Source organism: Vulpes lagopus, chromosome 17 (genome assembly GCF_018345385.1).
Source record: "Vulpes lagopus strain Blue_001 chromosome 17, ASM1834538v1, whole genome shotgun sequence".
NCBI classification, from domain to species: Eukaryota; Metazoa; Chordata; class Mammalia; order Carnivora; family Canidae; genus Vulpes; species Vulpes lagopus.
Window position 1 is genome coordinate 8,308,935 of NC_054840.1, and position 21,486 is coordinate 8,330,420.

At 39.0% G+C, this 21,486-nt stretch overlaps 1 protein-coding gene across 12 annotated transcripts in view; it reads left to right on the forward strand.

The window, feature by feature from the left end:
* Nucleotides 1–21,486, forward strand: part of MECOM (MDS1 and EVI1 complex locus) — a 554,726-nt gene that overhangs the window by 488,683 nt on the left and 44,557 nt on the right. For 9 of the 12 annotated variants that reach the window (XM_041731621.1, XM_041731617.1, XM_041731615.1 and 6 more), the window contains 2 exons: nucleotides 5,793–5,927; nucleotides 18,037–18,139. In XM_041731621.1, coding sequence (XP_041587555.1) covers nucleotides 5,793–5,927; nucleotides 18,037–18,139 — 238 coding nt within the window. Of the gene's footprint in view, nucleotides 1–1,434; nucleotides 2,450–2,472; nucleotides 2,755–3,342; nucleotides 4,577–5,792; nucleotides 5,928–18,036; nucleotides 18,140–21,486 lie in introns of those variants that run through there. The other 3 variants (XM_041731623.1, XM_041731620.1, XM_041731624.1) reach the window with 3 other exon arrangements.

Below are 21,486 nucleotides of genomic sequence, written 5' to 3' on the forward strand. Positions count from 1 at the left end.
TATTTACAAAGGATTTTTCCTGTCCTACCTACCACGGCTGGCTGTGCGATTTTCCCTCAAACAATGGCCATTATCTGAAATAACAGTTCAATGTCACAGATAACAGGCCCCCGAAACGAATTAGTCACCACCTCTTGTCATTTCTCTCTCTCCCCCCCCCCACCTCCCTCCCTTTTGTTACTATTTTTTTTTTTTTGTTAGTTTGTTTTCCAATCAGCATTTTGGGGAAAGATACATCGACTAGATGTACACGTCTGTTTGCACTTGGAGAAGAACAAAAAGGGGACTTGGCGTGGTCCCCGGTTGCTGACAGAGCCGAGCATCCTCCGCGGGCCCCTCCGCGCCCCCTCGGCGCCCCCGACCCCGCGAGGGTCCCCGCGACCCGCTCCCTCGGCTGAACTTCCCATTGTCGAGCCCAGGAGTTGGATTTGTTCGTTTATTTTTATGAATGGGGTTTTGTGATAACAAGCACTTCTTTCCATTGAACCGGTGGGTTTTACTAGATTTTTCCAAGGGTGGCCCTAGGTACATCCGTAGGCTCTTTGGGTTTGGCCACGCATTCCCTATATTCTCCCTTCCAGGGCCGGTTCTGAAAAGTTTTGATGGAAACTGACCCTGTGCATCAGAAAGTTAATTCATCACCCCGGACACTACGACTGATCCCCCAAAGCAGCGTTGATAATGTTAAGAAGTTTAAGAATAACCTGAGCTGTGAAACTGCTTCATTCCACTTTTTTTTTTTTTTTTTAAGAAACATTCATGGTGTTTTAATGGACGCATCACAGAATCTGGCAAACAAACAAACAAAAACCCTCATAATTGTCCATCGCTCCAAGCCCTTAACACCTTAAGACGCTCTGTGGGCAGGTTACATGCCAAAAAAAAAAAAAAAAAAAAAGTTTCAGATTGTGTAAATGACTTCTTTTAAGGAAACTATGGCTTGAAAAAGTAGCACGCTCTTCAGCTGACCTGACTATAATACTGGAGGGCACAGAGTATGCATTTCAATAATCGTCATTTTTAAAAGATGCTTAGCAGAAAACTGGAAATGGACATGTCAACTTTGAGTGTCATGACGGCTGCTGTTTTCTGGGAAACCTCTGAAGTAATGACTGAGGTGTGAGCAGGAGCCAGTGTCTCTCCACCCTAGACCCCAAGCTCGCCCCCTCCGGCGCCGCCCCACCCCCAGCCTGGGTGCACACACCCTCGCACCCCCCGCCCCAAAAGCACCTCTCCAGCCGATCGCTCCCATCCCCCATCTCCAACATCCACACACACACACACACACACACACACACACACACACGCACACTTACACTTGTGCTTTCAGGACAAGCGAAACAGGCTATTTCCCCAGGGAAAGAAATCCTGCCTGGCGAGATCTCCCCATTGGTTGTTGACCCGGGGAAATCTACATGTTTAAGGGGGATGGTGTATCCACAATCAGTCCGTCCCTATAGGACTTGGGTCCCGGCGACCTTTTTGTGACCTCTCCCGCCAGAGGAGGCTGCTGTCACTTTAAAAATTTACTGAAAGAGGAGCCCGTCGTCTGGCTTCCGATCACTCTGGGCGGCGGGAGATAGCTCCCTTTCTCCCTCGCCCCGGGTTCTTTCTGGATGGCCGAGCAGATCCTCTTTAAAGAGACAGTTCATGAAATAGAGACCCGGCGGCTGCGCTTGGAGTTGCGAAGGGGACGATCCCGGGAGGGTCTCGGAGCGGGCACGGCGCTGCGGAGGATCTCCGAGGGGGGCTCCCGCTGCCCTCGCCCCCCGGGCCCCCCACCTTCCCAGGCTCCCCTCCTCCTGCCTGTCCCCCCCTCCCCACCCCTGCCCCCACCCCACCCCACCCCTTGGAACTGGGAGAGAGAGAGAAGGGGAAGAAGTTTTAGTGGGTTTCAGATAACTTTCATTACACATCGGGCTGATAAGAGCAAGAGAAAGTGAGAAAAGAGGGAGGTGATGTGAACCAGCAGGAATAGCTCCGAGCTCCTCGAGGGAAAGGGGAGAGAGGGGGAAAGAAAGGAAAAGGGAAAAAAAAAAAAAAAAAAAAAAAAAGCCAAAACACACCAAACCCGGGTCACCCAGACGAGAGGAGACTTCATTTCTGGTCTTAAAAATACACAGTTGGCGGACAATAAATCTGAAACGCGTGGTCCTGGCGAGCAGATCCTAGAGGCGGACAAAGTTATCAGAGAGACCTATTCGGAAGTCGAGACGCGAGGCTTTTTTTTTTTTCTTTTTTTCTTTTTTTCTTTGTTTTTTTTTTTTTTTTTTCATTTTTTTGGTTTTTTTTGTTTTTCTTTTTTTAAACATCCCGAAATGTGGTTCGGGATCGTTTGAAAGGATTTTCGTGCAGGAAAGCTGGGGGCTGCCGATGATGGTATTTTGTTTGTTTTCATTCTTCTGTGATTGCCTTTTATTGCTGAGTTTGAGGCCATAGAAATCTGAAGGTAAGAGAACTCTCAAAAAAAAAAAAAAAAAGAAAAGAAAAGAAAAGAAAAGAAAAAAAAAAGTCTTGGCGATGTGCAGAGGCTGTAACTCGGGAGAGTTTCCTGCCTTGGCACCCCTTCCCCGGGGCGCCCCCGCCGCCGCCCCCACCCCGCCCCCGGGCTGCTCTTCCCCCTCGCCCGCGGCCCCGCGGAGCCCGGCGGCTCCTCGACGCGGCCCGGGCCGGCGGCGTCCTCGTCCCTCCTCGTCCCTCCTCGTCCCTCCTCGTCCCTCCGGGGCAGCCGTGCGGTGTGGACGCGTCTCCGGGGTGGGTCGCCCGGCCTCCGGCGGGTCTGTCCGCGGGCTGCCGGCCTTCTTTCCTCCCGCGCTTCTCCCTCCCTCCCTCCCTCCCCTCCCGCCGGGTGTCTGTCCGTCGGTATCAGGGACGCAGAAGGTGGGGTTTTGCCAAAATCTGAATTCCTGGCACCGGCCACGCGACTTTGGAGCCGCTCTCGGGCCGGGGCCACCTTGCCAAGTGCAGCCGAGCTGTCCAACACCGTGCGCTGCTCCGCGAGAAAGTCACACTCGGACCCTTTGGCTGGATCCTGGGGATTTTTTTCCCCTTCTTTGCTTTTGCTGTTGGTTTCTTGAAAGGGCCTTTCTCTGAAGTCCACCTAAAGGGAATTCCTTTTTATTTTCTTCCTTTCCTTCTTTCTTTCTTTCTTTCTTTCTTTCTTTCTTTCTTTCTTTCTTTCTTTCTTTTTCTTTCTTTCTTTCTTTCTTTCTTTCTTTCTTTCTTTCTTCTTTCTTTCTTTTTTTCCTTTCTTTCTTCCTTTTTCTTTCTTTATCCTTTCTTTCTTCTTTCTTTCCTTTTTCTTTCTCTTTCTTTCTTTCTTTTCTTTCTTTCTTTCTTTCTATTTCTTTCTTTCTTCTTTTCTTTCTTTCTTTCCTCCCTCCTTCCTTCTTTCTAAGCTATCTTTGGAACTTGACAGCTTTAAAGAAAAAAAAAAAAACAACAGGAGTGTGTTAGCTGAAATGACGGAAGATGCGTTCTTACTTTATTTCATTCGAGATTTCCGAGACGATGAAGACATTGGGGGAGACAAATGCAGTTCTCTTGGCAAATCAAAAGTGGATAATTCACCCCCGGGGGGCTGGGGCTGGGGCTGGGGCTGGGGCTGGGGTGGGGGGTGGGTGGGTGGGGTGGGGTAGGGAACGTTTCTGGAGAAAGTTCAGATTTTTGTCTTGGGGCAAGAATATGGAGAGTCAGAAAGGTACTAATGTCGGGGAAATAGTTGAATGATCCATGTAACATATCTGTAAAAAGACATTCTTTGGAAATGAACCTGTTTTTAAATTAATTCCACTGTTGACAGTGGCAATGGCAATAATGTTAACACGGAATAAAATTACACCTAGGATTTTTATGTGCAGTAGAGGCAATCCTTAACTCCCTGCCCCCGCAAAAGGGAATGCTCGAAAGCTAAGGGGATAGATGATGCTTGACTTTGAAATTAACAAGTTTTCCACGTCTTTCTGCAAATATGAAATGGAACTGGTGTTGCATTTCACTGACTTCACCCTATTTCCTTCATTAAATATTTCTCTAGTGTGTCAGTAGAACTGCCCTTTTTTTTTTTTTGCTAGTCAAGAAAACAAATAATAAAAGATAGCCAGAAACCAAACAAGTCAAAAAAAAAAAAAACCCCAAACAAAACAAAAATCCCAACTTTTTTACTATTTTAAAATGTCTATTGCTGTTGTTATTTATGCTCCCGGTAGACATCTGGGGGGCGGGGGTTTCTCAAGTTGCCATTGGAGTCACTCAGCATTGAGAGTTGAGGAAAACAACTTAAAGTTTGTGATTTTAAAAATGAGAAATTGTTAACATTTGTCTTTCTCACTAGAGAGGGTATTTAAAGGCAGACTTTCTGTTGTTAGTGTGAAGAGGTGTTTTGAAAACGACCTGATTTGTGTTGTGTGGGTGTCTGTGTGTGTAGCAATTATTATCCCTATCTTCTGTTTTGATTTTTCTTTCTTAAATCGTGGGACTACTTATTGCCCTTTAATTGCCTCATGGCCAAAGGCTTATTCATAATGCCTCTTGACTAGAGCCCTCAGAGCACTGGGCTTCTTCTTGAAGTTTGTGGGTGAGTTAATGAGTTGAATCTGCAACTAGGTGATTACCTGAATTCTATGCAAGATTGCTTTTGGTCTATGCATCCAAGAGTTTAATTTTTACTTTTAGCTGGGTGTAAATACGGCAGGGTTCTGTGGGAGTTATTTAATTCATTATTTTTTGTTCTAGGCTGTCTTATTTAGTCTGTGATAGGAAACTTCCTCAAGTTTGCATTAACTGATTGACATTAACATTACCACCCTTTCTAGTTACTCGCCATTAGGTCAACAGCTCTGCAGTTTTTGCTATTGATGTTTAAAACATTATTGCTGCTAGTGAATCAGAATAGCTGCGTTTAAGTGTGGCAAACCTTACAGAGGGACGTTTCCCATTTCAATTTTTGTTTAAGGTGTCCTAAGTAATGATTAATATTCAGGATAGGCCAAATGTAAAATCTCATGAAGAATAACAGTACACTGCCATAGATAATGGTGGCAATTTATTACAGTATTATTATATATATTTTTTTACCTGTTCACAAGCCAGTTTTTTTTCTTTTTCTTTTTGCTTACTAAATGCGAAATTGAAACATGCATTGGCATCTGTTAACTAAATCATTAGTTTGCCATATTTTGCATGAGTGTTCACCAATCGTTTGTTTTCATTTATTTTTCTTAAGTTTGGTCAGAAACATCTATGAGACAAATCTTATTATCTTTTTCCATTAAGGGTGTGATTCAATTGTTTCATGCTAGTGAAATGCAAAGTGAAAAGAATTTAATGCTCTTTAAAGTTTTTGAATTGAATTTATTTAAAGGGCAAAAATGTGAAAGTATACACTTACATGGGAAGACAATCTGAACCTTAAACATGGACTACTTAGTTTAGAAGTATTAGGTTAATATATGCTGTTCAATATTGTGTTTTTTGTAAAAATTACATTGAATAAAATTAAGTCAATAGCACTCATTCATGCATAACAGGGAAACAAGCATTTTTAAAAACCGATTGATCAGTTTTTGCAATAATGTACAATTGCTTTGTTTTTTAAAAAATAGTACATTGCTGCTTCTAAGATAACTTATTATTTTATTATGCCTCCTTTATTAATATGCATGCTGTCTGACTTTTTTTAAAGGACATAAAGGAGGACTATACACTCGAATAATAAAATATTTTCAAGCAATTAACCATTCTAATGAATGAACTGATATGGAAATTGATTGTTCTCATCTTCTTCCTTCCAGATCTTAGATGAGTTTTGCAATGTGAAGTTCTGCATAGATGCTAGTCAACCAGATGTAGGAAGCTGGCTCAAGTACATCAGGTTCGCTGGCTGTTATGATCAGCACAACCTCGTTGCATGCCAGATAAATGACCAGGTATGTTGTAAAGATTTTCTTGTCTTTCTTTGAGAGCACTAAAGTATCAGTGAAGCCTGAAGAATAAAAATAACAGTGAGCTGCAGTAGACCCTTGTGGCCTGTTTGTTGATATGGTGAAAGGTAATGCACAAATATGAGTAAGATGCAGAATAAAGTTATTTGCAGTACTACTTTCTTTCAGTGCTACTTTTTTGGGTAGCTTACTCACTTTGTGACTTTATAAATGCTCCAGTTTTCTGAATGTGCTTGAACGATTTAAGGACAGTGTGCTATTTATTGCTAGTTGTTCTTTACCTTTTTTTCTTTACCACCATAATAAGGAAACATTCATAGAGAGTATTGAGCAACTCAATAACACTTTATGAATTTGTGCAGAAATTGGAAGTGATACACTTGAAATATTATATAGATTTTACTTGAAATAGTAGGTAGATATATATATATATGTATGATCTACATGAGGACTTATCTGACTGTGCATTTTATATTGATTTGCCTATTTATAAATGAGAAACACTTTTAGGTTAATCAAAATATTCTCCCCCCCCCCTTTTTTTTGTATATGTGAAAAGTTAAAAAATATCACTGCTGGAAATTGCTTTATGGAGGCCCATGCAGTGAGGTTAACTTTAATAACAATAACTATGAAATAAGATCATGAAAATATCATGAAGCATATTTTGCACTCAATAAAGTTAGGTTATGAATCTTGTAACTTAGTATGACAATACCTAAAACAACAAAAGGTTTTAGCTTGTTAATTTTTGTTTTATAAACACTGTTGGGTTAGAATTTAATTATGTTGTCCATCATTTATTTCTTTTAACCCAATGGTTACCTAAATCAAATATGTTTCAAAGATCATATTAAAATGGTTGTTTGGCAAACTTACTGTGAAAATCACCACCAAGAAAAAGAAAAGTTTAAATTAGATGTTTCCAATTGAAAGCTGTTAAGTAATGTTAGCGTCATATGGTCTAAGACTCTATTTCAATCATCATTATGAGATTATTCTTTGGCATTTTACCAGCCACCAGATAATTTTTCCTGACGAAACTGTAGAAGAGGTAGTAAATTGTAAAATTAGGTTTAAATGGTATCATTTAAAAATCTTCAACATATATCCAAAATAATAACCCAATCAATTATTTTTCCCTTTGCTGCAAGAAAACAAGAGGCATTATTGACAAAGGAAAACATTATTAAATTCCCTATTGATTGAGAGCAGAAAATATCCCAAGTCCATCATATGAGTTACTGTCACATCAACAGCGAACACTTTTTGAGCATACACTATTTGTAGGTGTTGTGAGTGAATGAATTTTTCATGTTATGTTTCTTACAATAAAGGAGCTGACGGACCTCAAAAGGCAGCTGTAGGAGGAGATAATGTAGTTATATCATAATAGTTATTTGCTGTCTATACCTACTGACAATAGGAGCTATCTCCTTGGACAGATAAAACTGTTGTAGGACCAATGAAAGGATGGGGTAAGAATGGGACATGTGGCCAAAACATTTTTTCATTTAATATTTATGCATCTACTATTTTATAGTAAATATACTCGTCATTGGGAATCTTGATTGCATTAAAAAAAAAAAGCAAAACTACTTTGCTATTGCTAGCCATGAATTAGGTTGCTTTCTAGGGTAGGCATTTATAATTTTAACACGGTCACTTTTGAGGCACACATTGTAAAATATACTGCTTTCAAAAGAAAATATGCTGGCTTCAGACCATAACGAATAGCATGTTTACTTTTTTAACTGAAGAAATCAGGGGAAATTGTTAATCAGGAAAAAACATAAAAGGCCAATATTAGACACATACCTATTATTTCTGTAAGCACTCGTTTTAAATTTATGTATTTTGCTGGCAGAAATCTAAGATGGTAACAGAGTACATATCAAATAACATAATTGTGAAATTGACATTACATGGTCAAGTAAGTTCACCCATAAACAACGAGAGAGGAAAGTCAGAGGTAAAAGTCAGATTTGTATGATAGGCGATATATGCATACAATCATACTTAGCCCAGTTGACAAGACAAAAGAGAACAGATACCCAAATAATGTATGCATATTTTATAAACATATTCTTCTATAAGCTTGTATACATAGTTCTAAAAGTTAATTAAGACTACAATTTCAGACAGCTTTGAAATGTGAATGTTAGACCAGGTGCAATGATATAAGAAAGAGCTGACCTAAGAGATTCTCTAGGTCTGGTTTTTGTTTTTGGTTTTTTTTTTTTTTTCCTGCTCTCTTTTCCATGAGGAATGAGAGCTGCCAAATGGTGAATAAGCACAACTCATCACATAATGAACACTCCCATTGTGTGAGATATTATTTAATGTCCTTAAAGAGAGACCCTGGACCAGGAGTAATTACTAGACACGAGCAACATCAACTCACCTGTACAACACAGTAGCAGATGAAGCGCTCTCAAGAAACTGTAAAAAAAAAAAAAAAGTGTTTCTCTTTGCTCCAATTCTTAGATAGAGCTCAAGTTTACATAAAATGAATTTTAATAAGAAGACAGGCGTAAGTCCTGGGCTACAGGGAAGAAGGATGTCAGATGAATCTTTCAACTGTAGTCTAGTCATTACAATAATTATGATGATGCACAAAGAAGGGAAAAGATGGCCCAGAACAAAACAAGGGTGTACAAATTATAGCTCATTTTTGCAAAGATGATATTTTTAGAAATTCTGATGTTAAAGATCAATGTGGATCAATTAATCAATGTGGATCAGCTTTATAATGATGTGGAGGAATTCTGTAAAAGAGAATAAATGTGCTTGCTGAGATGATAAGACAGGTTGGTAATAGTGAGACAGTCAAAACATGTGGACTGGATAAAACCCATACTTGATTTGTTTAGGGGTAAAGAAGTACTTAGAAACAGCACGGATTTTGATTTTCAAGTAAAGTTGAAAAAAGGATGTCATCTGGTTTGTCTCATAAAAACAAAGGCCATGCGATTAACATTTTCCTAATACCTCTATACAAGCATTTTATTTGAGGGGATTTTCCCAAGTTTGAATTTTCCAGTAGATTTCTGTGAGTTATTTTATTTCAGGGTCCTCCCCGCCCCACCCCCCCGCCCCCCAGGCCAGAGTGAGCTTTGTGGCAGTTTTCTTTCCTAATGCTTCCTAGAAAGACTCAACCTTATTGTTTTTAAATGTTTCTTCATGTTTTCAAAATTATTGTTAGTGATGTTTTTGGAGATAGCAACTCTGAAAACACTGTAATGAACGGTTAAAATCATAATTTCTAAGTAGCTGTAGCTCCTGGCTGCTAGCCTTTACCACCTTCTGGAAAATACTCTGTTAACTATAGTAATCTATCTTTGTAGAAGAAGGCCACACCAAAGACACTAGTAAATTAAGCTCCAATCACATTCAAGTCATAAAACAGAAGATCTATAATAATAGCCAAGGTTCTTTATCCTTGAAGTTCTAATTATTTTCCCCATATTCCTCAAAGTTCCTGTACAATAATATTACAGAGCCACACTGCTGTGCCCATAAGCATTTAGCTGGGAATTTTTCTTGAGACAGACAATGCTTCAATATTTTTACATTTTAACAGTCTGAAATTGTCCCCGGTTGCTTTCAGGACCAAGAGCTGGTACTGGGAGGAAAAGCAGAGAGTTGGGTGAAGAAAGTTCTTTCCAGAATAGGTTCTCAGGAGGACCAAATATGTAAGGGAAGCGTGAGAACAGTTAATTATTTTGAATTTCATTTACATCTGGATACACCCATGTGTTTAATGTTAAGTAGGCAAATGTCTAGTTGATTTGTTGAGCTTTTCTTTCCTTCTTTTCTTTTCATTCTTTTCTTCTTTCTTTCTGTCTTTTTTTTTTTTTTTCATGGATATTCTGATGTCCTTTCCTTTGATGTTTATAGATAACTTTACAAACTATTCTGCGGGGTGGATGTAGCACATTGCTTTAGATTTGGTCTCACCTTGCTCTTACCTTTCCTTCCACTGTTTGATAAGTTCCCTCATACCTCTGTATTTCTGTACCTTCACCTTGAACAAAGGCAAGGTGACCCATAGACCCCTTATGCACCTCAAACAAGGCCAGTTCTCTATCTCCATGCTATGTTTGCAAATTTGGGGTACTTTTGCAATAGCTAGCTCTTTGCACACAGTTTTTCCTCTGATACCTCTTCGCGGTGAGACCACATTGGTTGTAATCAGACAGGTCACTAAAGCACGATTCATAATAACTTGACTTTTTAGACCTAAGACCTGCCTTTCCGCTCTTGATCATGAGAATGATCTGGGCGTGTGCTTGGGCGGGGGGGGCGGTAACATTTCATATGTATGTATGTGTTCTGCATCCTGGAGAGGAACAGGGTTTCACTCAAACTCCTGGCCTGCCCTTAACATGGTCTATAACTGGAATAAAGTTCTCAGAAACCCAAGACATTATTAATCTTGTCATTTACACAAGGTGATAAGTCCTTTCATTTTTAAACAGGCCCTTGACAGCTGGTATTTAGTAAGTAGAATAAGAGAAGTCTGCTGTTCACTTCGAATAAAAAGAAATGTGTCAATAAGAGATTATCCAATGCCTGATGTATATTTTGAAGAAATAAGATATAGAGGAACGAGCGCCCCTCAGAGAGCTGAAGGTCAGCATTCACTCGGGTTTTTGCCAGCTCTCTTGTGGTTAATGAACGGCAGCAAGACTCGACAGTGTTTTCAGTTGGAACAGGCATTGTTCTCGTTTGTGCTTTACCTTATAAAGTTTTAACTGCTTCCAGGACGATCGTGGCTGAATTGGCACACCCACTTTCCCTCTCCTTAGGTCCACGTCAGTGGTTCTATCAAGACGGCCGTGACACTAGGCCAGTATTATTACTGCAAGCTTATTATGGGCTCAATTATCAAGTTATTTTCTTTGGCCTTTTACGGAGGAAAAAAAAATGTTTTCCTGAATTATTCAATTAATGCAATTTGGGCGAAAAAGCAGGGAAGACCAGCTATGTAGAAAGCAAAATGTAATTTGTTCGCCTCTTTCCACTTTTTAAAAATGTTTGCGTCAACTGTCAGGTAATTTGTTAATTTGCTCTTCCTTTACAAGGATTTCTGTCCACATTTTCTATGACCTCTTTTGATGTTAAAATTATTATTGGCTTTGGGCATTTTCTTTGCTTTCCTTTTAAGTCAAGTTCCACTTTTATACCAAAGTTATGCTCTGCTGTTTTAAGATGAGTGCCAGCTGGCAATACCCAGAGACTGGCCTTGTGAACAGGGCCTAGGCTGACTTTGGGGGGGATGTTGTCTGGCTGATAAGTTACTTCCTTCACCCGAAGATGAAACTATCTCAGGCATAGTTTGCCATTTGATATTCACGTAATAAGACAAACAGCACTGCCCTTTTGGGGGGGAGGGCCTCCCCCCAAAAAGTTTCCCTCAAGTAATGATGCTTAGGACAGAAAACAGCCATAACACTACGCAGGCTAGGAGTTTTATGAAGATTCACCCGTCACATAAGTTGAAAAAGTGGGTAACCTGAAGTATTCTGTGCACGTTTTAAGTAATTAGTGTTTGCATATGTAGAACACCTGTCATTCAGGAAGATGTCAAAGCATCACATCCATGCTAGAGTCCAGCTAATTCTGGAATGGTGCCGAAAAGATAGTCATCAGAATGCATTAAGATCCATCAAGGAGGAAAACATGTTGGTCAAGGACACAAGAAAAGCCTCCAGCCTACTAAAAACCCCAAACATGTGATCTTTAGCTTCCTCATCGTGTAATGATGAAACTCTTCCCAGCCATGCTGAAAGCATTCAGAATGATCAGTTTTCATAGAATTACATGAAATGGCCACATTTAAGACAGGTGCCTACTGGATAATTCTTGTGGGAACTGTAGAGTGATCCTTAAAGGTCATTTAATGGAAACTTTCAAGGCTTCCAGGCTGGGTACATTGTAGGCTCCAGATACAATAATTGGTGGATCTTTATCATCTGCTCTATTTATACAAACTAAAACCAACAGTCAGTTCTCTGTTTTGTGTCATCCAGCAAATTATACCTGGCTTTCTCTTCATGTTATTAATAAAGAGATAAAAATGGAGGAAAAAGCCTCTCCTCCGGTAATATTTTTGTCCTGAAAATAACCAGTGGATACATACTGTTTGGATGTAGGAGGACGGTACCTCATAGTTCTCAAAATATCTTTTAGTCTTTAGACTGTCATCTTAAAGAGGAATATGGTAAGCCATCTCCTTGGAGAAATTAAGGAAACTGAGGGTGGTTTGCCTTGGCCGAACTTGGCCATGATAAAGCTTCCATTCTGCGGGACAAATGTCTCTCTGTTCTGTCATCAGTCTCTCTGTCTCCTGAAGACACTTCTCATTATCTCTTACCAGTTAGGCTGAGAATGTATAATAGAGTCCCTCTTGTTGAGACTAAAAGCTTGACATTACTCCTGCCCTCCTGAACATTGGGGTTTCCCACATTGCTATGGGTTCCAGACCGTGTTTTCTAAAGCCAGAACACATGCACACATTGTCTTTGGCAACCTGATGTTAACTCTCTGCAGCACCAAGGCTGACAGATGTGTTCATATCTAATGTTGACTTTGTTCCGATATGCAAACTGTCACCTACCTCCCCTCCCACCTAGCTTCCAAATGTTAAAGCTCCACTCAGCCTTTCCTAGTCTGCTGACTGCTAAATTGCATGAAGTATAGAAAATAAAGCATTCAGGCTGAATGTTGGGAGCTGGAAGAGGGAAAAATCAACTGTCAACTTCAAAGCGAGAAGACAGCAATAGTCTGAAAAAGTTGTCTCTCAGTACAGATTCTGCAGGGAGTACATTTCTCTATTATTTCAATTATTACAACTTCCTGAATAGGTTGAAGGTCATTCATAATTCACACTTCTGTCATTTTTAGACATGCCAAACGCAGTCTATTAAGCATAAATAAAACTTCAGTGCTTGACCAGGAAAAATAAACGGGGTTTGTAACAATGAGGCCTTGTTCATCTTTTTAAAAGTAAATGATGTGTTTTCTTTTTTTTTTTTTTCTTATTTTCCCCCCTGTGCACTGAATTTCTCTTCTGTCTCAATAGTACAAGCACAATACTTTAAATTGATCCAAGCATAGCAAACTAGACTGTAAGTCTGGTCTGACAGATTCTAGATTTTTCTATTTTATAGGATAATAAACAAGAACCCACATTATTACCATTTATAAATACAAATAGTAGCATTGTCTATTTGATGGAGGACTAGTTTGAACACAGGCCTTGACAGTATAAAACAGAATTCGTCTGAAGTCTTTTATAGCCTATTAACTTTCCTGTTGGAATGCTTGTAAGCGTCCATGCTCTTTTTAGTGCTTGTGCTCCTGGACTTAAATAACAAAAGAACAGAAATATTTAATAAAATAGGATTAATTCCAATTCCAACCATATATAACTATATATAACATATATTATATACAACATTCTGTATATAATATATAATTACACATCGCTTATATGATATATAATTAGAATTAAGCATATGCCATTAAACGTTCATTTACATTAGTACATAAAGTATGAGATTGCTCATATTTTATGCAAATTTAAAATTTCCCCAAGGTGTATACTTTCCCACATTTATATATATATATACATATATATATATATATATAAATACATAACATACTTAAACACATTTATACTTATATATATCATTGTATGAAAATATATCTTTTGGAAGTCTAAAATTTGTTAAATCAAATCCAATCACCACTGCCTTTTATCCCTAGCTTAGCCTTGTGAATATTAACTGAACGGATATTCTTTTGGCATTTGGAACTGGTTTCAAGGTTTGATTAAAATACATTAAGTATAATAATTATGTTTGGAGTAATTCCTATGTAGATGTACATAATATTACATTTATGCCTTAAATCATGAATTTTGCCACTAGTAAAAGTGAACAGCTTGGGGAATTTCTAGTTTTATTTTCAAATACTCAAATGATTTGGAATGAAAAAAGAAACATTCAGAAATTCCACTACTGTGCTATCTTAGCAAATTTAGAAAATTAAAAACTCTGAAATGATCTATTAAAACAGTTACTATAAATATTTATTCTTATAAATGAGTCTTCTAGAGATCAAGATATAATATTCACACTTATAAAGATAGAAATAGAGCTTTTTGGAAGAATAAAAAGAGTACCTGAAGATATTGGGAAATTTAAATTTTTTATATGATAAAATGAAAAAAACACCTTAACTTTCAAAAGTGTCAAATGTACACACAGGTCACGGTCATAACATGGTGTATTTCTGGTATTTGTTACTTGCTACCAAAGAGAAAACTCTAGAGGAGTTAACACACTTTAAAAATACTTATCATGACTTTTAAAAGAATGGAATTTTTATATCTTCCTATTTTCTTATTCTCTAAGGCCTCGTTCCTCTTATCTTTCAACTTATATTGTCAGGAATTGAGTTTTTTCCTTCTTGTAAAAGATTCCGAGAGAGATACAGCAAAATAATAAACCGACAGCCCTTTTGTATCAATTTGAACTTTTTCTAAGTCTTTGAGACTTTGGAGTCCCTCTTTACATACTTGAATTTGAATTCATCACAAAATCCCAGATCCAGGACATTTTTATTCTGGATGTAGATAGCTTTTTCCATAAACCCCCCTCCCCTGATGGGAGAGGAGAATTCAGCAGAGTAATGATTCCCTTCCATTTTTCCCCAACACAAAAACCAGAGAGGTTACATTGGTAGGATCTCTGCTTCTGGTACGTAACTCAGATGACATATAACTCATAGGACTGCAGTAGAGCCGAGATTTTGAGAATACACTGAGTTCAAAGACATTATGGTTATATATTTTATGAGCATGGCCAAGAATACCTAATGTACAAACCTGTGGGGAAAAGCTACTTAAATCACTTCTGTAATTTATTATATTTTTATTTGCTGAAAGACCTATTTTTATCATATAAAAGCAGAGATGTGATACCTTATTTTCTGAAAGTCTTGTTTCCTCCAAGATGACATTCCATCATTCCTCCATATAATTGTTTTGAGGCAACAAATCATCATTATGTTTTTGTTTAAACTCCTCCTCTTGCTTCTCAAAGGCTTGTAGAGTGTATTATTATTGCTAGAACATAAATTAATGTCCTATGCAGACATCTCTGGATTCGAGCATTCAAATTATATTTTTGGGTCATTGTAATTATAGGTGGAAAAACATAACGTTACCGAATCTCTCTAAGATCCTAAGAGATGAGTTATAAAGAGGATCACAAGTGGCAGCAACACCTCGAAAAAACCCACTAGATCTTTAAGGGTGTGGTAGATGGGACTTTGAGGCACATTCTTATTGCTATATGAGGAAGCGTGCCCAGAATCTGCCCTCATTACGTCTGGTGCTTGCCAGTTCTTTTCAAACCTCAGTTTCATGAGCACCATAAAAATTCACTTAAAATCGAAAAGAACACCCTGAAGTTAAAACCCACTCTGCTTTGCCTTGCCTTTCGTGGCCTGGAATGTCACCTTTTACCTCCAGTAAATAAAGCCAACATCAACACTCTTCCATGTCTTTTATTTTTTATGCACTCAATATTCTTCACATGACAGTCTGGACACTTACAGGGAATTACCGTGGTAATCAATGTCCCTGCGAAGAGAATTGTCTCTATACTGTATACTTACAACATACCTATCATTTTCTTTTGTTTCTTGGACTGTTCACATTGGATTGAGTAAATCTAAAATGGAATTAAAAGAGACGTGATTAATACTGGACCACAAAGAAATCATGATATCATAATACTTTCTTAAAATGACCTGGTGTGTGTGTCTAAGCAGCGTTCCCCAACAGAGACAATTGTACTGTGTGACGATCTTTCAGGGTATTGTCTCTTTAACCTCACTATTTCCGAGAAGCCACCGAAAAGTTCTAATATGTCACAATTCAAATGTCAACATGTTGTTGGAAAGGAAGCTAATAAGTTAAACCTTTGAGAGATGCCAAAAAAAGAGGTGATTCAAACTGTTGAGAGAAGTCCATTGTTTTCTAAGGGGAAACAGAACTCCAGAATGAAATAGGGTGCTTATAAGCCTTTAACTGGAAGGTTTAGGGGGAAAAAAGGCGAATGCACAGTAATTTTTCTCAGTCTGATAAACTTTTTGAACAGAGCTATCCCTCTTAGTGTACTTCCAAAACCAGGAAACTGTGCAGAGTTAATAAGATACAAACTGCAAACTCACTGATTTTTTGTAGAAATAACACACAACAAGGAGTAATTTTCTTAAGACAGTCTAGAGTCTATCTATGGGTAGATGTAAAGAATCTTAGGTCATATTATAACACATTCTAGCAAAATTTTGCATTTGGCATTATTTCCTATAAACCAATTTAACGTGATTAAATTACTGTTGATTGGGGAAAAGAAAGATTTTATTTTGACAGGAAAGAAAGTAGTCAGAAAACACTCCTCATTGAGTGATTTTTTTTTTTTTTGATTTAGCACAATTTGTGCTGTGATGTTTTTTATAGAAAAATAAACAATTGGACTTTAGAGCCACCTACTGGAATAAAGAGGCACATACTTAAATTTGATGTCTTCTGCTTTTCAAAAGATAAATAGATAAATACCGTGAAAGTTATGCACATTTCTGCTGATCTTATAAGATATGCATTTACTCAGTTTTTCTCAGTTTGAAATGTCAAATATCCTGCAAGAAACCAACATAGTTAAAGCAATATGCCCTCTAAAGATATGTATTCTCACAGTTCTTGGTAACTTGTGTGAGTTTTTTCCCCATTGGATTGAGACTGAGCAGAATTGAATCCTTGGTTTTGTTGTTGTCTTTGTTGCTCTGGTGGTTTTGTGCATGTGTGTGTGTGTGTGTGTGTGCGTGTGTGTGTGAATGTTACTGGTTTCATTTTCACCGTTTTTCGGTTAACCATTTTCACGGTTAATTGTATAACCTCATTCTTTCTTCCACAACCCCGATCTGGTCTTGGAATTGTTGTTTAATAAATAGTCTTAGATTACAATTAAAAAAAATTTTTTTTGGTGGTAAAATGAATAAGCACCTTAAATGTTTTCATGATTAAATGCTTTTTCATTGAGATATGATTGATGTGTAACATTATATTAGTTTCAGGCGTACAGCATGAGAATTAGGTACTTGTATATATTGTGAATTAAAATGCTTTTATAAATGAAAAACATCCTGAAGCTTGGACAAGTACGTTGGACAGTGACTTTCCTAAGGTCACAGAGCTGGTTGGGGAAAGGTAGGCAGCTCTCAGAAATTATAGGTCCACACATTTGCACCACGGCTTTTTAGTTAGTCATTAACGAATTTATTAAATTCTTTCTCTTCTCAGCATTTTGCTAGAAAGCAGGGGAATAAGCACCACCCCCTACCACCTTGGTGAATGAATCGATTAAAGGCATACCGCCTGCTTTCAGAGAGCTGGGGCATGAGGGCAAGCCCTGGATCTTGGTGAGAGAGGGATTAAGCTTTTAAAAAACAAAATATTCTTCTTTGACTATTTTTGCTAAAGCTCAGTTCTTTATGTCATGTCCTTCCAACCTATTGCCTTAAAAACACCCATGTTGAGATGGTGCTGGTTCTGAGGATGTGCTGAGGGGTGGCTATAACCCTGTCCCCCTTTGCAAGGCTACTGCTAGATAAAGCCCGACACAGTCAGCTCTGTGAGTTCCTGTGTGGCTCACTAGAGTGAGGAATTCAGAGAAGGGAAAGTCCTTCACTAAACATTACACGAGGTATATATGCCACAGGAAGCCTTGTATTAAGACAAGGCTTGTCTTAGTTGTATTAAGACAATTTGCTTGGCGAAGCAGGATTTGGAAGAGATTTGTGAACTGGCATGAGCGCCACAGCTTTCCATTTGTCATCAGAAGGCTAATTCTCAGTACACAAAACAGGACGTCACACTTGTTTTGACAAAAATTTTAAAAAATATATATTTTTTTGTTAAGGTCTGAGAAAATGTACAGATATTAGTGTTGTGTCTTGCTCTTCCTTAACATTCACTTCTGTCTCTCTTCCCACCCCACCCATTTTTGGTCTTTTGAAGATATTTTATAGAGTAGTCACAGACATTGCACCAGGAGAGGAGCTCCTGCTGTTCATGAAGAGTGAAGACTATCCCCATGAAACTATGGCGCCGGATATCCACGGTTAGTACTCCTCCACCACCATCCTCACTGCCCTGGTTTGGTGGCTGTGGCGAAGCATGCCCATGAGTTCATCACACATGGCATTTGTCAGTTTTCCTGGCTCTTCAGTGTCTGTTTTAACAAACTCTGTCTTGCGACTGGCTCTTTTCTTGGCTTGACATCTGGCTAATGTAACTGTGGAGCTCAAGCAAGCAGAGGTCCTCCCTCAAGTGGAGGGCAAAGGAATTTTGAATATTTCGACTGAGATATCACCTGGTTAAAATTTGTCAGGGCCTTAGACTATGGTGAGAATCCTTTCATTGTAGAGAAGTCATTTCAGGGCCCTCGGTTGCGGGGCTCACAAATCTAGTGGATGTTTCTTCCCATCTAATGTTCTCTTCCTGGGAAAAGTGTGTCAATGTGAGTAAAATCCTAGCCAGCATGACCACATGGGAGAGGGTTGGGAGGATGGGGACTGGGACAAAAGGACGCATGAGAAAACTTTACAGCCAGAGAAATTTTTACTTGCCAGAGACCTAAATTGAATGAAGGGGGGACCGAAACAATTACAATGACTATGTATGTATGTACAGGACAGATAAAGAGAAAATTCTACCCACATTGATTTTTTATCATTGAGATGAGAATTTAATACTTTTTTCTTTTTCTTATTTCTCTTAATATAACATGATTTGGTTCAATATAACCTAGTAGTATCTTTAGAGTGTTTTTTAGTTGGAAGGATCATTGGGAAGGGTTACTCATCCCGACTTAGCTGACAGGTGGCGATCGAGCCACCTCCCATCCCTCTGGCATTCCCAATGGGAAAACCTCAGTCTCTGCTTCTAGAGCTCCTCTGAAGGAAGCTACCAGTCTTGGCTGGCTCTTTACTTGAACATTTTTTTCCTTTGGCTGGGCTGCATTCTGCCTTTATTGTAGATTAGAGCAGTTATATTTTGGGGAACTTTTTGGAAATTATTTTCTTCTTAGAAACCCAGGGTTTTCAACCAGCCGGGTAGAGTTTCAGCCTGAACAGGGAGCCTGACCCAGTGGGGTCTGTGACAGCTGAGCATGCTTCTAGGCTAAGAGACATAATCTGGGCTTTCTCTAGTGCAAGGCAACTTTCATTGGTCAATATTAGGTCTAAAAAGGTTTTCTAACAATTATTTTTAGAAATCTAAACAATTAGTCTACTATTCAAAAAAAAAAAAAACCAAATGGACATTAAATGGACATATTTTTTTAGGGCTACCATCCTTTCTTGAACCCATCAGTTGCATTTTGTTTTCATTGTGTCATACCCATATCCATATATATGTATATATACACAATAATGCATTATATGTAATGGTTATGGTGTGTAAGTAGTGGTTTGTGTTTTATAATTCCAGGATTTCACATTGCTTAGGAGAGAGAAAAGAAAACACATGCATTGCACACCTACTATATACCAGATACATGCTCCTCATTTATTATATCATTTGGTCTTACACATAGATTAAACCCATAAGAGAGGAATCATTTCTATGATACACATAGAAAAACTGAGGCTACCTTAAGCAAGGTAAATCGGCCAAGACCACACAATCAGCTTTCAAATCAAGGTCTTGCTGTCTCTAGAACCTAGGCCTTTTCTGTACATTCTGTGGCCTGGAAGTTCTGTTTGTATTCAGACTGCTGCTGAGACCCTAAATGTAGATTATTATTATTATTATTTTTTTAAAGAGAGTGAGTGGGAGTGAGTTGGGTGGGAGCATAGAAAGAGAGAGAGAAAGAGACAGAGAATCCCATGCAGGCTCCACACCCAGGTAGGGATCAATCTCATGGCCCTGAGATCATGATCTGAACTGAAACCAAGAATTGAACTCTTAACTGACTGAGTCACCCAGGCGCACCCTAAATGTAGATCTGAAATATGTGAATAATGTGACAGATTATAGGAAATGCTTCCATTACCTGGTTAATGTCATCGAGAAACCTGACTTTAGAGCGGAGGCGATTTATTTGAGAATACCTCTCTTTCCTTAAGCCTCTACAATCCAAAGTTGACACACATATTAAAATATATAGCGATCTTTACCGTCCTGGCCCCCTTCTTTTTGGTTTAGTTCGAATGAAACCAGTATTGTTATGTGGATTATAGCAGTGGTGTCCCATTTGACTTCCACTTGACTTCTCACACTCCAGCTAGCCTTTCCGACTTTCACTGGCTTTCTGTTCCCTTCTTGGCATGGACCCCGAAGGCCCCTGGTGAGCCACTATGCGCTCTTACTTCTCTTCCTATTGCTTCTCTAAATTCACCCTATCAACCTGCCCTCTTTGACTACAGCCCTGCCTTTCCACAAGCTGCCATGCCCTTCCTGGCCTTTATCATTACTCCACATCATTTCCATGGCCTGAAACATCCTCTCTCATCCCACTTCACCTGGTTGATGCTTGCTCCTTACCAAGCCTTTTCGGAACCTCTCTCCCTCAGATTAGATGGATTAGACACGTTCCTCTGGGCTCCCCTAGGCCCTATGCATGCATCTGTCATAAAATATATCACACTCTATTTGTTCACATGTGTATCCCCTTGAGCTTCTTATATAATCATTCCCTAGCAAAATGCCTTGCATTTGTTGGTGACTAAAATATTCCCACAAAAACATTCAGCCAGTGAGCAACTGGCTATAGGTCCTGGCTGTAGGTCTATAAAACAGGGATTATGTATCATGTTGCCCTGGGTGTCTTTCCAGCATTGTGAGCTGTTTTCAAGACTTCGGTGATTGCATCTGTGTGATCTGTGCATAGTATGGCCTCACGAGTGGGCTAAAAGCTATTCAGATGGAAAGAATAGGAACAATACCCATCACTCCCTGACACTTTATAGCCTTGTTATCGCTTGTTCCCCCCATTACCATTTATTTATCTTACTGATTCAAAGTGCAAATTCATGCTATGTTTGCTGTTTAACAAGGCCCTGCCAATTAGCACTGGCCATAGGGTAACATAACTTAGCCTACAAGGATTCTAAAAACAATCTGTGTCCTGTTTTGTGGTAACGATGAGTGTGATGAAACATCCCAATCTACTGCTATTAACCAGGTATAAGCATGAGTCAGATGGGGACTCTGTGTCCCACATGCCTTCCAGGTAACATGGCACAGTGAGAAGTGTTTGAGACAGAGATGGGTTCAAATCCTGACCCAACCACTTGGTTCTATAGTCCTCGACTTGTTACTGAACTTCTCTGAGCTTCCGTAGCTTCATCGGAAAATGGCATAAAAATCCGACCTATAATTTCTCATGACCAAATTTGGAGAAATATCAGTAGTCCATGAAGAGTGTTGAGGAAATAGACAATGCATGGTCCGCAGTCATCATTA